Source organism: Maylandia zebra, linkage group LG11 (assembly GCF_041146795.1).
Source record: "Maylandia zebra isolate NMK-2024a linkage group LG11, Mzebra_GT3a, whole genome shotgun sequence".
In the NCBI taxonomy this organism is placed as follows: Eukaryota; Metazoa; Chordata; class Actinopteri; order Cichliformes; family Cichlidae; genus Maylandia; species Maylandia zebra.
In genome coordinates this window covers 21,427,434-21,440,886 of record NC_135177.1, presented here as the reverse complement: position 1 = coordinate 21,440,886, position 13,453 = coordinate 21,427,434, and the positions used below count along the sequence as shown (strand labels likewise).

Here is a 13,453-nt window from a genome sequence, read left to right as displayed (position 1 = left end):
CAGCTAAGACAACTCTTTTAAGTATGAATAACTGTATGTCAATCAAAACTTCCTGTAATCGTTTGCACAGACCATAGTCGGGCCTCTTCATGAATAAAACCTAAAATCCTTTCTCTGTGTAAAGATTTTATGCAGGTTGTTTTAAACTGAAACTGAAGGCAAAAAAAAATCAACCTCTCAATAAAAACAAGCACAAATGAAAGAAAGGAAACAGTGCAGAAAAAGGTTTAATCTTCAAAACGTGTTTGTTCACATTTGCCAACATTTAAATTGTCCTGTTTTGATTCAAGCTGCAAATCTAAGTCCAGTATGCAGTACATATAGAAAGATTAATATGTTAAAGACTGCATAGATATCGTTAAAATGCATAAATCAATTGAGCTATGTAATTCAAAAAATCAAGGATAGAAAGACATTTTTTTAAAATCACATTATTTTGCAGAATTATGGCCTCTGGAAGCAAAGCTGCTCTTTTAAGTAAAGAGCAGCTTTGTTTTAGTAGTCTGAATTAGTAGTCTGTTTTCATCGCTGCTGCCTCTTCACTTCATGGACGTCTCACAGCCCGTACTTGCTGATGACTTCTTTAGCCTTTGTGACATAGGCCGACATGGCGTCATCCTTGGACATTCCTGAAAGAGTTCAAATTACGAGTGATTTGGACTTAAATAATAATGTCTTAAAGGAGTTTTCTCCTATTTGTATACATGCTTACATAGCCTTTCTCCCATATAGCACTGAAAAGTTGGTTAAACTATGGGAGAGATTCTCATGATGAAGATGCTTAGATAAGATCAGGTCTGTTTATTGGTAATAAATCTAAAAAAAACCCTAAAAAGCTTCCTTTTATGAGCTCAACAGGTTCTGATGGCGACCGTGGCTCAGGGGGTTGGGAAGCGTATCTGTAACCGGAAGGTCGCCGGTTCGATCCCCGGGCTCTGTCCTGGTTGTTGTGTCCTTGGGCAAGACACTTTACCCTACTTGCCTACTGGTGTTGGCCAGAGGGGCCGATGGCGCGATATGGCAGCCTCGCTTCTGTCAGTCTGCCCCAGGGCAGCTGTGGCTACACCTGTAGCTGCCTCCACCAGTGTGTGAATGTGAGAGTGAATGAATAGTGGTATTGTAAAGCGCTTTGGGTGCCTTGAAAAGCGCTATATAAATCCAATCCATTATTATTATTATGATAAATCACCACCATGGAAGCTGGCATCTGGGTTGTGTTTTTCTTACGGTAATGTGTAAGTAAAGATATAAAACTTTAAAAAACTGGATTTTTAAAAATCTGTGTGTATATGCGTGCAGTGTTTTTGGGATCATTATCATGCTGCCAGATTATAAACTGTGTCATGAATACTTCTGTTAAAAAACTGTGTTATCTTTGGCTTTTTTCATAGCTTCAGCAAAAGACATGTGAACAAATGATGCGTTTGTGCAACAGGCTGCTAGTAACAAAGGGCCTAAAGATAAAGATTAAAAATGGTACTTTGATCAGTTGTCTCTCGATCGTTTCTCGAGTTAGGTAACTTTTTATTCCTTGAATGATTCAGTGCTAAATTGCTTAACAAATAAAACAGTTCCTCTGAAAATGGTCAGGTACAAGGACTGGACTGAAAATGAGTTAAAGGAGCAAACAATGTCCAAAGGCAAACTTTGAAAGACCTTCAGAAAGCCTGGAGAGCTATTGCTCAAGATCATTTACATGGTCTGAGTCATTGGAAGAAAAATACAAAGAAATGAGTGGAGCTCAACACCACCCTTTGACTCTTTGCACAAGTGTGATGTCACTAAAAATGAACCTATTACAACAAAAAACCCAACAAAATCTGCGTGTAGTCACCTTTTTCTCAAGTACTCAACACTAAACACAGACTTGCAGAAACAGCTCGTGTGCAGCTAAATCATGTTAACCTGCAAATGACTTAACTCAACATTTTTTTAGGGTAATTTTACTTTAAAAAATACATTTTTAAAAAATCAATGAATAAGTGAGTAAAATTAAAACGTTCGTGTGATGTTGGATGAAACTAAGTGGTGAAAATATTTGGATGTTTTGACAATGACTAACTTCTAATTTCCTAAAAGTTACCTCCTGTGAGTCTTAGTTGACACTGAACACACCTCATTTGGAGCAGATTCCTCCATGTTTGCAGAGGAGCAAAACTCAGTTGAACTCATGCTCTATAAACATGTTTTACAAAATTCATTCTCATGACTTACACCTGTGGACTCAGCAGGTTTTGAGTACTAAATAGACAGGCAACAAGGAGGTGGAGCCCCTCCAGTCTGCATGCGTCCTTGCATCCAGTGGAGTGTAAATGTGTGTGTGTGGCTCGTAGTGTAAAAGAACCAATTCCTTTACCTTATTTTGTACAGACAAATACCAAAAACTGTTCCAGCTGCAAACTTGGCAAAAAATATCTGTCTCATATATCCTTGTATGATCTATAACCTGCTAATGAATCACTTTCCCAGCACCTTCAGTTAAAGTGTTTAGTTCTCGTGGACAAATGTAACAATCACAAGCTTTCCTAACTCGTTACCTTTCCTCGACTCCCAGGCGTCCCACTTGGCCTTTCCTTTTAGGTCCAGCATTCCCGGTCTCTCTACAGTTGTGAAAGCACACAGAGAGAAGGAAAAAAAATCTGAACTTAATGAACTCTTTATGGGAGTGATTCAGTTTCTCTGTAGCGGTTCCTACCAGTGTTAATGTCTCCAACAACCGCCTGTTTATAAAGGCCATACAGGAACAGCAGCTCCTCGTCTGTGGGCTTGGCCTTCACCTTCTTCACATCCTCTGCTGCCTTGTCAAATTCTGCCTGCAGGTGACATGAACACTCTTTATGTTTGCCATTAATTATTCAGAAAACATAAGCAGTGTGTCTGCGATGGGAAAACACTGGACTGGAGGCTTTCTTCTCTTTGCAATAAAGTCCAGCAGGAATGTAAAGTAATTACATCGAATACGAGAGTGTGCATATTAATGAGTTACAAGCACTGAATAAGAAATGTGAGTGTGGTATTCTAGGCACGGGGCAGTCCTGGGAAACTGATTGTTGCACAAGCTGGAGATAAACAATGGGCTTTTATATGAGACCAGAGCCTGTGTGCCTACTCAAATAATCTGCTTTTCAAAGGATCTGGGACACAGCAGAACTGATAATTATAGACCACAGGAACCATTTTTAATATGCGCAAAGACCTAAATACCTTTTAACTCTTTACTGAGGTGCGGCTGAAATATATAATGATCCAGCTCTGAATGCTGACCATTGGTCAAAAAGCGGATGTTTGCATATAGATCCAGTTTACCTCCGCATGTTCTCATAGAGACAAACTCTGAATCTAGTGAATTTTCATCATGTTTTCATATTTTCTGCTTCTAAGCAGCACATCTTTAAATTCTAAGAGCAGCATCAGGACCACTGAGCCGAGAGCATTAACGCGTTTAGGCACGACTTTCCTTCATCCACGCCGTCAAAGATGGATGACTTCATACGGCCAGAAGATGGCATGCGCTGTTCGGTTCATCGCGATAATGTAGCATCTAATAAATAATAATAACAATAATAAAAGAGCAAAGAAACGCAGGATTTTACCTGGAGGGTCATCTTGGTAAAGGTAAAGGTTGGGAGCGCAGATGAATGTCCTGCTCTGAAGGGTTTTAAGCAGCAGTAATTGCAGCACAGCTGATCGATGCACTATTGAGAGCCAAGCAGAGGCTTGCAGGGGGAGGGAGCAGACAGCTGCGGAGGTGCTGATTGGCTGCCTGTCACCCTCACTCACAGCGACACGCACACGCACACAGACTTTAATAAAGTGGGGCGATATGGTGGACTATGGCACCTAGTCCACTGACTACGTCGATTTTATGACGTGTCATTTGCAACAGTGTAATAAATTTAGGGAGATATAATCATATCAGTTCAGCAGGATTAATACAACCTCTACCACAATATGCTTCCTACACAGAACTCCATGTAAAAATTTTTTTTTTTAAAAATCTGCCCAAAATTTCATTACATGTGAATGTGTATTATTATTATTTGATTTGATTTTTTTGTTCCACAAGTACAATGTGAAATGTTTCAATTATTGGAGTCTGCTCAAATGAAATTTACTTGGTTCGTGCACATTCAGTTTATACGAAACACATTTCCCTTAACGATGAAGTATTTGAATAAATAAACCTTTTTATTTTATATGTTTCATTTTATTCATATTATTGCTTGGTGTAAAAAATCACTTTTGAGTGCATTTAAACCAATTGATTAATTGGTTTAGAAAAGCCTACTTTCTATTTCCTGTGCTCGTGCACTTTTACTCCAGCGGATTCATGAAGGAGACTTCATGCACGTTTCCCTACATCAGACACTACAGTGTCAGATAACAGTGTTCGCCGCCTCAAACTCCACCTTCACTGCCTTCGCTGACTCTTTGATGATTTGACTGTCGTGTCGCCCTTTCGCCGCTGTTCGGCGCTGTGGGGCTTTTTAAATAAAGTTATTTAAATTGAAACAAAATGGCAGCGCCCTGTGTGTCTCATGCAGCTGTGCTGAAGCTGTAAAGAAGACGAGGAGAAATGCGTTACCTGCTTTAACTACAGGTAACGGCGGCTGTGTTTGTTTTTAACACTCGCAGAAGCGAAAAGTTTTTTATTAGAGCCGAAGAAGATCCGAAATTTAACGACATTTCCATGTGCGTTAAAGAAATGCGAAATAAAAACGTTACTAACCGTATTAGTGTATAATGGCGTTGTTTGTTTGTTTGTTTAGTCTGACTTATGGATAAAAAAAATTAACAAATGTGCTCTTGTTTTTTCTATTTTATTCACTCATCTTAAAATTTACTTTATTCCTCTTAGTCGTGTTTACTCTTTACTGCTTTTACTTTTTTACCTTTTAAACAAACAAGAAAATAAAAAAGATTTCGGTATGCGTTTTTTATATGTGAGTAAGCTGTTTAACTCATCTTTGGCATTTCTGTGCTTTAATTTAACATCAATAATTATTTACATTTACTGGCCAGTTCATACATCTTCCTTGTGCTGGGTTGGACCCCCATTTGCCTTAAGAACTGCTTTATTTCTTCATGAAAGATTCTTGGGGGATCAACATGTGACCCATGTTGACATGACAGCATTACATTTGTGGCTGCACATACACGATGTGACTCTCCTGTTCCACCAGATCATAAAGGTGCTCTCTCTGAGATCTGGTGATTGTGGAGGTTAAGTACAGGGAACTCATCTGATTGCCTTCATTACCAGTCAGGTGAACGGGTGTACTTAATAAAGTATCCAGTGATTGGTTGCCAGACTCTAAAGCAGTTTTTCTCTCTTTTGTTACAGTGTCGGTTGTTTTATGCTCCAAACAGTCATGGCAGCTCCCGGAAAGCCGACTAAAAAGGAAATCAAAAAGCAGACTCCAGCCAAGACCTCCTTCACTTCACCCTTTGCCTCAAAATGGAGCCCGCTCCCCCAAGAGGACATGCACTTCATCCTGAAAACTCTGAAGGATAAGTTGATCTCAATGGGTCTGGAGAAAAAAGAAGTGAAAGTGTTTCGCCCATGGAGGAAAAAGAAAGGCAAAAAACCTGATGTCGCACCACAACCTGTTCCCCAGGTGAGCGATTCCTCCAAAAACGGCTGGACAGATGTGGCAGCCAGACGGCAGCTGGCCATCGGCATCAACGAGGTGACCAAGGCTCTGGAGAGAAACGAACTCAGACTGCTGCTCGTGTGCAAGTCTGTCAAACCGAAACACATGACTAATCACCTGATCGCTCTGAGCACCACCAGAGGAGTGCCGGCCTGCCAGGTGCCTCGCCTGAGCCAGAGTGTGTCGGAGCCGCTGGGGCTGAAAAGCGTGCTCGCCCTCGGGTTCAGACGGTGCTCCTCTAGTGATGATGGGGTGTTTACCGACACTGTCGATGCCATTAAGCCCAGAGTGCCTACACTGGACATGGCATGGCTGCAAGGTGCTAAGCCTGAAGAACCTGTTGCCATGGAGGAGGAGGAAGGTGGTGAAAGAAGGGGACAAAAAAGGAAACTGGAAAGTGAATCTGAGGAGGTGTCAGAGTCTCCCTCCTGCACTCTGCAGCCGCTCCAGGTGAAGAGAATCGTTGCTAACCCTGCAAAGAAAAAGAAAGGGAAGCCGAAGAAAAAGCTGTAAAGTGAAAGAGAAACTTTAAAGACTGTTTAGCTCAGGAGTTTCCAGTGTTGTTTATTTTTTGGTTTTTGAACAGTGCTTGCAGCCTCAGTCTGGACATTACTTATGTGAATAGTTTATATAAAGAATTTCTGGAAGCGTAAAGAGAAAAAAAGGTTTATGGGAACAAGGTTTAGACTTTTCTGCCAAGTATTTTTTATCTGGGGAACCCTCAGACCTTCAGGTTTGCATTCATTGTTTCAGCAGATTAGTAGCATTGCATTTGGTTTCATGCATATTTATACAATTGAATATGGTCTGACTGAAGTTTGAATTTCAATTTGTCCACAATTAAAGCTGGTCTGCACACATTGTTTTTTATAAAGGCAATTACGTTTTTCCTGGTATTTTGATAGTGCTGTTTGTTTTAAATGGAGCTTGTAATATTTGACCCTCAAATGAAATATATTTCCTCTATATCATAGAGAGGGCTGCCTTTACACCACCACCATCTTGGAGCTGTTCTGCTGGATTACTCGGGTACTAAGTAGAAAGTAGTAGTACATTCATGTTGAAATGTAAGCAGAAGTTTTAGACCTCATAGGCAAAAATGAGCCAACTTAACTTCCACACAAGGTGCACCTTATCTGATAGAATAGGAAGCATCAATTACATAGTAGCTATTCCCATAATTAAGACATCAACTATGAGTGTTCACAAAATGTCCTTACCCATTTTTCATGCGTGCCATGTTGTCTGCACAGCCGACAGTTCAATAAACCCTGTGTTGATTACAGATTGTGGTTATGTCCTGAAACAAATGGCAGTTGCATTAGATAACTACAGAGCACTTTATGAGCCAACCTGCTTCTTTAATGAGAATTATGGCTCATTAAAGAAGCAGAAGCTCATCAGTGTTCACTGACAGTATTCTCATTAAAGGTATTGCATGACTCAGTGTCTTTCGAACCTCTATGTCCTGTGGATGTCAAATGATATAAATGGTCTAAACATACAACGTATGTTGGCGGCGACGTGGATGATGTGGATGTGCCCGCCCACTGCTGCGGCGGCTAAAGAGACACGACATACGACATACAAAAGCAACATGGACACATGGGAGACGAGAAACAGAACCATGAATACTATTAAATCAAAGGACACAAATTAAACCAGATTCACACAGTCCAAAAGATAAACCCTGGATCACTTGACCAAGGGCCATGACACTATCACACAAAATTTAAAGCTGTTCTTTTAAGTAAATAAACGAAGCAGTAGGGAAATTTAATATTTGTTTTTTTTTATTTTTGATTTGCAGCTAAATACACCTTTTTTTTATTTTTTTTATTTGCAGCTTTTTGTGCTCCCTATCAAGTGAACCCCTCACCTGAAATAATTTAAATAAAATGACATTTTAAAGTATAAACCCCAACAATCAAATGATCCCCTATGAACAAGCACTGGGCAACGGTGGCCAGGAAAAACTCCCTTTCACAGGAAGAAACCTGAGGCAGAACCAGGTTCAAGAAGGGGCAGTCATCTGCCGCGACTGGTTGGGGGGTGAGGGGCAAAATAAAACTTAAAGGAGAGCACTGCATAGTTATCGGAGGTTGGTGTAGTTGGTGGACCGTGGTTGGAAAGCAGGGGAGGTGGACGCACCTGAGCGCCAATCTGCAATCATGCCTTGCTGGTTTAAAGGCTGAACTAGGTCCTGCTGTGTTGTTGTTGTTACTGTGTGTGGCTGTGAGCTGCAAAGCTGCAGCCATCTGTAGTGGTAAACCTGTAGTAATAAAAGTAGATGATGAAAAACACGAGTATATGGTCAGGTCTGTCGTGCGTCTTTCACAAGATTATAAACAGGGGTGCACATAAGTGGTCCGCAGGTGCGCATCAGTTATAAACACAATGCCACAGGGAGCAGCTGGGTCATTCACGTCAGGTGGACATCTTTGAGAAGACCCAGAAAGCTGCAGGAACAATAAGGGCCGCTGTGGCAAGACCTAAACCTACTTTAAGTAGGCATTTGGCACCACGATGCCACATACCAGTACCCTGAACCTCATCCTGAGGTGGTTGAGCAACAGGAGTCTCAAGTCCCTCAGGTTCAGCAGCATTTTTGGTTTTTGAAAACTGTAATTCTTCCACTTGACACTGAATAGTTTTCAAAGCTTTCTCGAGATCTGCATTCCGTTTCTTTAGTTCATTTCTCTCGCTTTCAGCCTTGGACAGCTGAACAACAATGGTGTTGTTCTGTTCAAGGAGAAACTCTTGCATTTCCTCAAGTTCATGCACATTTTGCTCAAGTGCTCCAATCTGCAGTGTTATCTTTACGGGCACCCCCTCTATCTCGCTTATGCGAATTTTCTTTTTGGGCTCCATGCCCTGGACTATTCCTCTCTCCCCTGAGTTGGACGGTCCTTCCTCTCTCGTTTCTCTGTGAGACACTGAATTGCTGGACGGTTCCTGTGACATTTCTATAAAAGTTTCGCAAAAAACAAAACAAAACCGCTAACTGAATAATTTAAGTGTTAAACTGTTCTCTTTCCCAAGGATTCCTCGCTTGCGAAAACAACTAGGTGTTTCTTGAAATGCCGAGTTAAAGAAACTGAGGTCTATTTATAGATTTTTCTGGCAGCGACCGTGACGTCAGCCATGACGTCAGCTCTCTTCGATCCTTTGATCCTTTGATTCGATCAAAGGAGGACTAAGCCAACTAACCAACCGTCCTCGGTTTTACTATATTCCGACAGAGGATCCATGTGTGTGACGTCATTCATCCCCGAACTGCTTTGCACTGTAAAAAATCAAACTTGCAATAGCTAGGTTTCATTTGACGTAGACGTGACGTCGACGTAAAGCGCGAAATTTGACTGGCGGTCGGAAGTGAAAAAGATAAGCGCAAAATCACAGACAGACAGTACGCAAAATTCCTATGTCCTGTTGTGTTTACGGATGCTCCAGTAGGTCGACCAGAGAAACTGATAAACGGTATTTTAGGGTACCAAAAATAGCCCAACGAAGAGGAGAAAAATGGAAAATTCTAACCGAAAAACGTAGGAAAAAATGGATTTTAAATTTACGTTTACAGTCGGGAGGAGCAGAGTCTGCCAATGCCCGTGTCTGCAGCGACCACTTCGTCAGAGGTAATGTTATGTTTGCAAACGAACTTATTAGCATTAGGTTGTCGTTAAATTCTCGTTTACTTAGTGCTTTTAAGTTAGTAGTCTAATATTGACTTGATTGGGACTATAGGCTGCCCAAGTGCTTTGGATGACGAAGAGTCGGAGGACTGGGCTCCGACGGTCAATCTCGGCTACGAACGAAAACCCAGATCGGAATCAGTTCTCAAACGAGAGAAAAGAATGAAGCTTAAGGCAGAACAGCATCGATGTGCAGAGGCGATTTTGGATATGCAACAGACGGCTGAGAGCCCGGATTTGAGCCTAGTGACAGTGGAGAACCCCGAACTGCAGCTTCCAGCTGAGAATCCACAACCAGAAGACTTCAGTGTGAATGAGACATTCACTTATCCAGGTAAGATATTGTGCTGAGATGTAAAACAAACAAGAATCATGTCAAAGAGAAAAAGATGCCATTATCTGTAATGATTATGGTCCAAGTTACATATTACATGTTTGTGATTTTTTAATCACAGAGTAAATCCATACCATTTTATTCAGAAAAAAGGAAAAAGTGGCACTTATTACCGTCAGGCACACACCACAGGTTTTTGTACACTGCTATGGTTCTTATATTGCCAGATTCCAGACAGTCTCCTTTCAAAGATAAGTAAAGATATCCGTAATGTAAGGTTTCTGTGGTGAGAAACATATAAATATATTTTTTGTTTAGACGCAACATGTTTTTTTGTTGATTAAAAAAAATAATTACATTAAATTAACATAGTGAATTAAACACATTACACCAGATTCTAATAGCCCACTAAAAAACTCCTACAGTGAAAATGAGTAAAAATTGAGGTTGCCTCTATTATGCTGATTATGCTCCCCCTCTGTTATATTGCAGGCTGTGCGGATGCTGGATGCCAGACAGAGCTGACGATGGATGACATCGAGAAGATGGAGGATGTTTTGAGACAGAACACAGCAGAGCTGGTTGATCTTCGGAGCAAGGCTCTGGACACACAGTTCAGCCAGGAGGCTTTTGAAAAAAATGAAGACAAGACAAAGTTCTACACAGGGCTCCCCAACTTCTTAGTTTTAATTCAGATTTTTGAACTGTGCGAGCCCTATATCACCTCGGGACCTATGTCTTTGTTGTCCAAATTTGAACAATTCATACTAGTTTTGCTGAGGCTGAGACTAAATCTGCCCCTGAAAGATTTAGCTTTCAGGTTCAATATTTCTCTGTCCACTGCTTCTAGAGTTTGGCATAAAGTAATTGACATACTTCATAAAAGGTTAGAGTTCCTAATTGAGTGGCCAGAGCGACATGTTCTTCAAGCTACGATGCCACTGAGTTTCAGACAGGCATTTGGATGTAAAGTGGCTGTGATTGTTGATTGCTTTGAAGTCTTTATTGAGAGACCATCTAATCTTCTTGCACAAGCTCAAACTTGGTCCAACTACAAGCACCATCACACTGTAAAATTTTTGATTGGTGTTGCCCCCCAAGGCTACGTCACTTACATATCTTCTGCCTGGGGAGGGAGAGTTAGCGATAAGCAGATCACAATAGAGAGTGGCCTCCTAAAGAACTTGTTACCTGGAGATATTGTCCTTGCAGATCGTGGGTTCAATATTGGCGATAATGTGGGGTTTTACTGTGCTTCACTACAGACACCGGCATTCACTAAAGGGAGAAAACAGCTGTCAGCCTATGAAGTGGCAGAGACAAGGAAAATAGCCAATTTGCGTATCCATGTTGAGCGAGTCATAGGTTTAGTCAGGAGGAAATATCAAATTCTGCAGAGCAGGGCTATGCCAATAGAGAACATGTCCACAAAGCCAGGTGAGACACATGCATTGATCGACAAGATTGGGGTAATTTGTTGTGCCTTATCAAATCTCTCCGAGTCTGTTGTCCCACTGGAGTAAGGGGGGTGGGTGGTAATCAATCAGTTAAAAAAAATTAAATGTCTTGTCACTGTCACGGCTCACAGACGGGGGTGGAGAGGAAGAGTAGTGTCCAGTATCTGCTGCTTGGCTCTGGTGATAAGTAGAACAGGGTAGAGTAATAGTAGTACCTAAGTCCTGACTCCTGATTAGTCTGTAAATGTTTTCAAATGAAATATTTTTCTCCAACTGTCATATTGTGCTGGCAGTTTGTACAGTATTATACTGTGAGATGGATTGCAATCTATTTTGTTTATTTGTTTAAAAGTCTAATCTTGTAAATAAACCACCAATGTATTATTATGCTGCCTCAATAGCATTTAATCATTGTGTAGTGTTACACAACACTTAAATGACACAATTAAATGTACAATAAAATTAAATGACAATTTGTGCTCTAATGCTACGTCAGAGCAAATACAATAGCCAGAACTCATAATGACTACCATCAGGTCATAACAATATTCAAAATGTCATTATGTTGTCGTCCTTTTATCACATTACACATGTATGTTTGTAACTTGCTGTCCCAGTATTTCTGGGAGTATACTGTTTCTAAAAAAAAACACTCAACTTTAGGAATCGCATCATCCCAAAACTCAAGGTCAGGCAAAATCCTTTCAACAAATATGTCATTGCGGTTCCACACAACAAAGTCACAGTACTCTGCATTTGCAATGTGAAGCTGTGCCTGAATTTGGTAATAGTAGTCATGAGTTGGGTCCAGTGTGACATTATCCCCGTCACTGATGAGGCAGAAGCCCTTCTCCCCAGCACGCATGCGCAGGTTGACCGCATCTTTCTGAGAGTGTGGGCACTAAAATCACAGTGATGAGAACAACAATCAAGATTTATCTGATGAAACAGTGAAGAAGCAAAGATGATGGGTGTGGTCTGTGTTATCATAATCTCTCATTGCCCAAAACAAATGTCTATTTGACACAGACAATAAAGCCTCATCTTATCTTAATTGAACAATAGATTAGAAATTAGAAAAGGTATTTCCTGCATTTTTACTCAGTTCACTGATTCTTATGGAAAGATGTCACACCTATGGCCTTGACTACAACAGAGTCAATACCTTAATCTCGCAGATGCCAGTTCCATGACAGTCACAAGTGACTATCCCATCAGGGGAGGACCCCATGTATGGCCACTTGGGGTTCAGCCAGAGACTGCTGTCCATACATGAGAAGCCTGCATGCTCCTGGCTCATAAGCTTCTCATATGCTCCTCTGGCTTGTGCTTCATGTTTGCATCCATAACTATAAACAGTACACATGCCAAACATGAAAAGGAAATTATTACTTAGTATTGGATGTGTAAAACAGTAAAGTGATGTATTATACAATATGCCATTACCCTAAACTATACTTAGTTCTTACCCTGTATAACCCTAGCCGTATAAGCCTATAACTAACCTCCATCTTCATAACACTTTTTTAGTTACAGTTATGGACAGTTTCATACCCCAAATCTTAACTCTGCCTTACCCTACATCAAACCCTAAATACCTTGTAGCAGCTGTGGTGAACCTATATGCCTCTGGATAGCATATGGCCTTGATCAAGCTCTTTGATGGTTGCTGGGGGTTGGTCTTAAGAACTTGTTTCAGCTTAGAGGCAGTTACGCGTCCAGCTCTTTGCCTAAACCAAATACTGCTTGCACTCTGACTTCGAGTCGCCCTCTCTACAGCCTGGACTTGGGACAGGGTGAGCTCTTCAAGCTGGAAGTCCAGGCATAGCTCTTCAAGGTCTTTGGGGGGGAGCTGCAGTGTCTCTGGTGTTCTGTACTCAGGCACAGTTTTAGGAAGCATGCTAGACTGGGGGACAAATTCTTTGTGGTAAGGTTCCCTAGACATCAGTGCTGCACTCCTTGGACAGTTTTTGCTTAAACTCTCAAAAAACCTACAGTATGTCTCTGAATCTCTCTGCACTCTTGGGCATGGAAGTGATTTCCCAACCTTTTGTGTACTTGTGCAGCCATCAATGGAACACTCAAGCTTTCGTTTTTTTGACTTTGCTGAAGAGAAGTCAATCAGAGTTACTGGGCAAGCAGGAATCTGGAAAAATTAAGCCAAAGAAGATCATTAAAATTTAAAAAGCGCTTTTCCAAAACGCTATATATTCGTTTCCAAAAATATTCGAAATTGAACAGTGATGGCAGTGGAGTGAGTATGTGTGTTTTAGGCTGGGTATAGTGGTTGGTTGGCAGTGAAGTGTGTGTGTGTAT

The 13,453-nt window shown here is 41.0% G+C and overlaps 3 protein-coding genes across 4 annotated transcripts; 2 read left to right on the top strand and 1 right to left on the bottom strand.

Moving 5' to 3' along the window:
* Positions 1-209: 209 nt before the first annotated feature.
* acbd7 (acyl-CoA binding domain containing 7) lies at positions 210-3,748 on the bottom strand. The gene is made up of 4 exons (XM_014412088.3): positions 3,594-3,748; positions 2,696-2,813; positions 2,538-2,600; positions 210-629 (listed from the first exon to the last, which is right to left on the bottom strand). The coding sequence occupies exons 1-4, from the start codon at positions 3,603-3,605 to the stop codon at positions 556-558; spliced, it is 267 nt and encodes an 88-aa protein (XP_014267574.1). The 5' UTR covers positions 3,606-3,748; the 3' UTR covers positions 210-555.
* A 735-nt stretch (positions 3,749-4,483) lies between these two features.
* rpp38 (ribonuclease P/MRP 38 subunit) lies at positions 4,484-6,939 on the top strand. Of its 2 annotated transcripts, none has more exons than XM_014412030.3 (2): positions 4,484-4,600; positions 5,345-6,939. In XM_014412030.3, exon 2 carries the CDS (start codon positions 5,358-5,360, stop codon positions 6,165-6,167), a length of 810 nt encoding a protein of 269 aa, XP_014267516.2. In that variant the 5' UTR covers positions 4,484-4,600; positions 5,345-5,357; the 3' UTR covers positions 6,168-6,939. The 2 variants fall into 2 exon arrangements, with proteins under 2 accessions (XP_014267516.2, XP_076746113.1); XM_076889998.1 differs by having other exon boundaries at positions 4,486-4,692.
* Positions 6,940-9,072: 2,133 nt separating this feature from the next.
* LOC143421079 (uncharacterized) lies at positions 9,073-11,524 on the top strand. The gene is made up of 3 exons (XM_076889997.1): positions 9,073-9,289; positions 9,399-9,680; positions 10,173-11,524. Exons 1-3 carry the CDS (start codon positions 9,079-9,081, stop codon positions 11,201-11,203), a joined length of 1,524 nt encoding a protein of 507 aa, XP_076746112.1. The 5' UTR covers positions 9,073-9,078; the 3' UTR covers positions 11,204-11,524.
* The last annotated feature ends 1,929 nt before the right edge of the window (positions 11,525-13,453 follow it).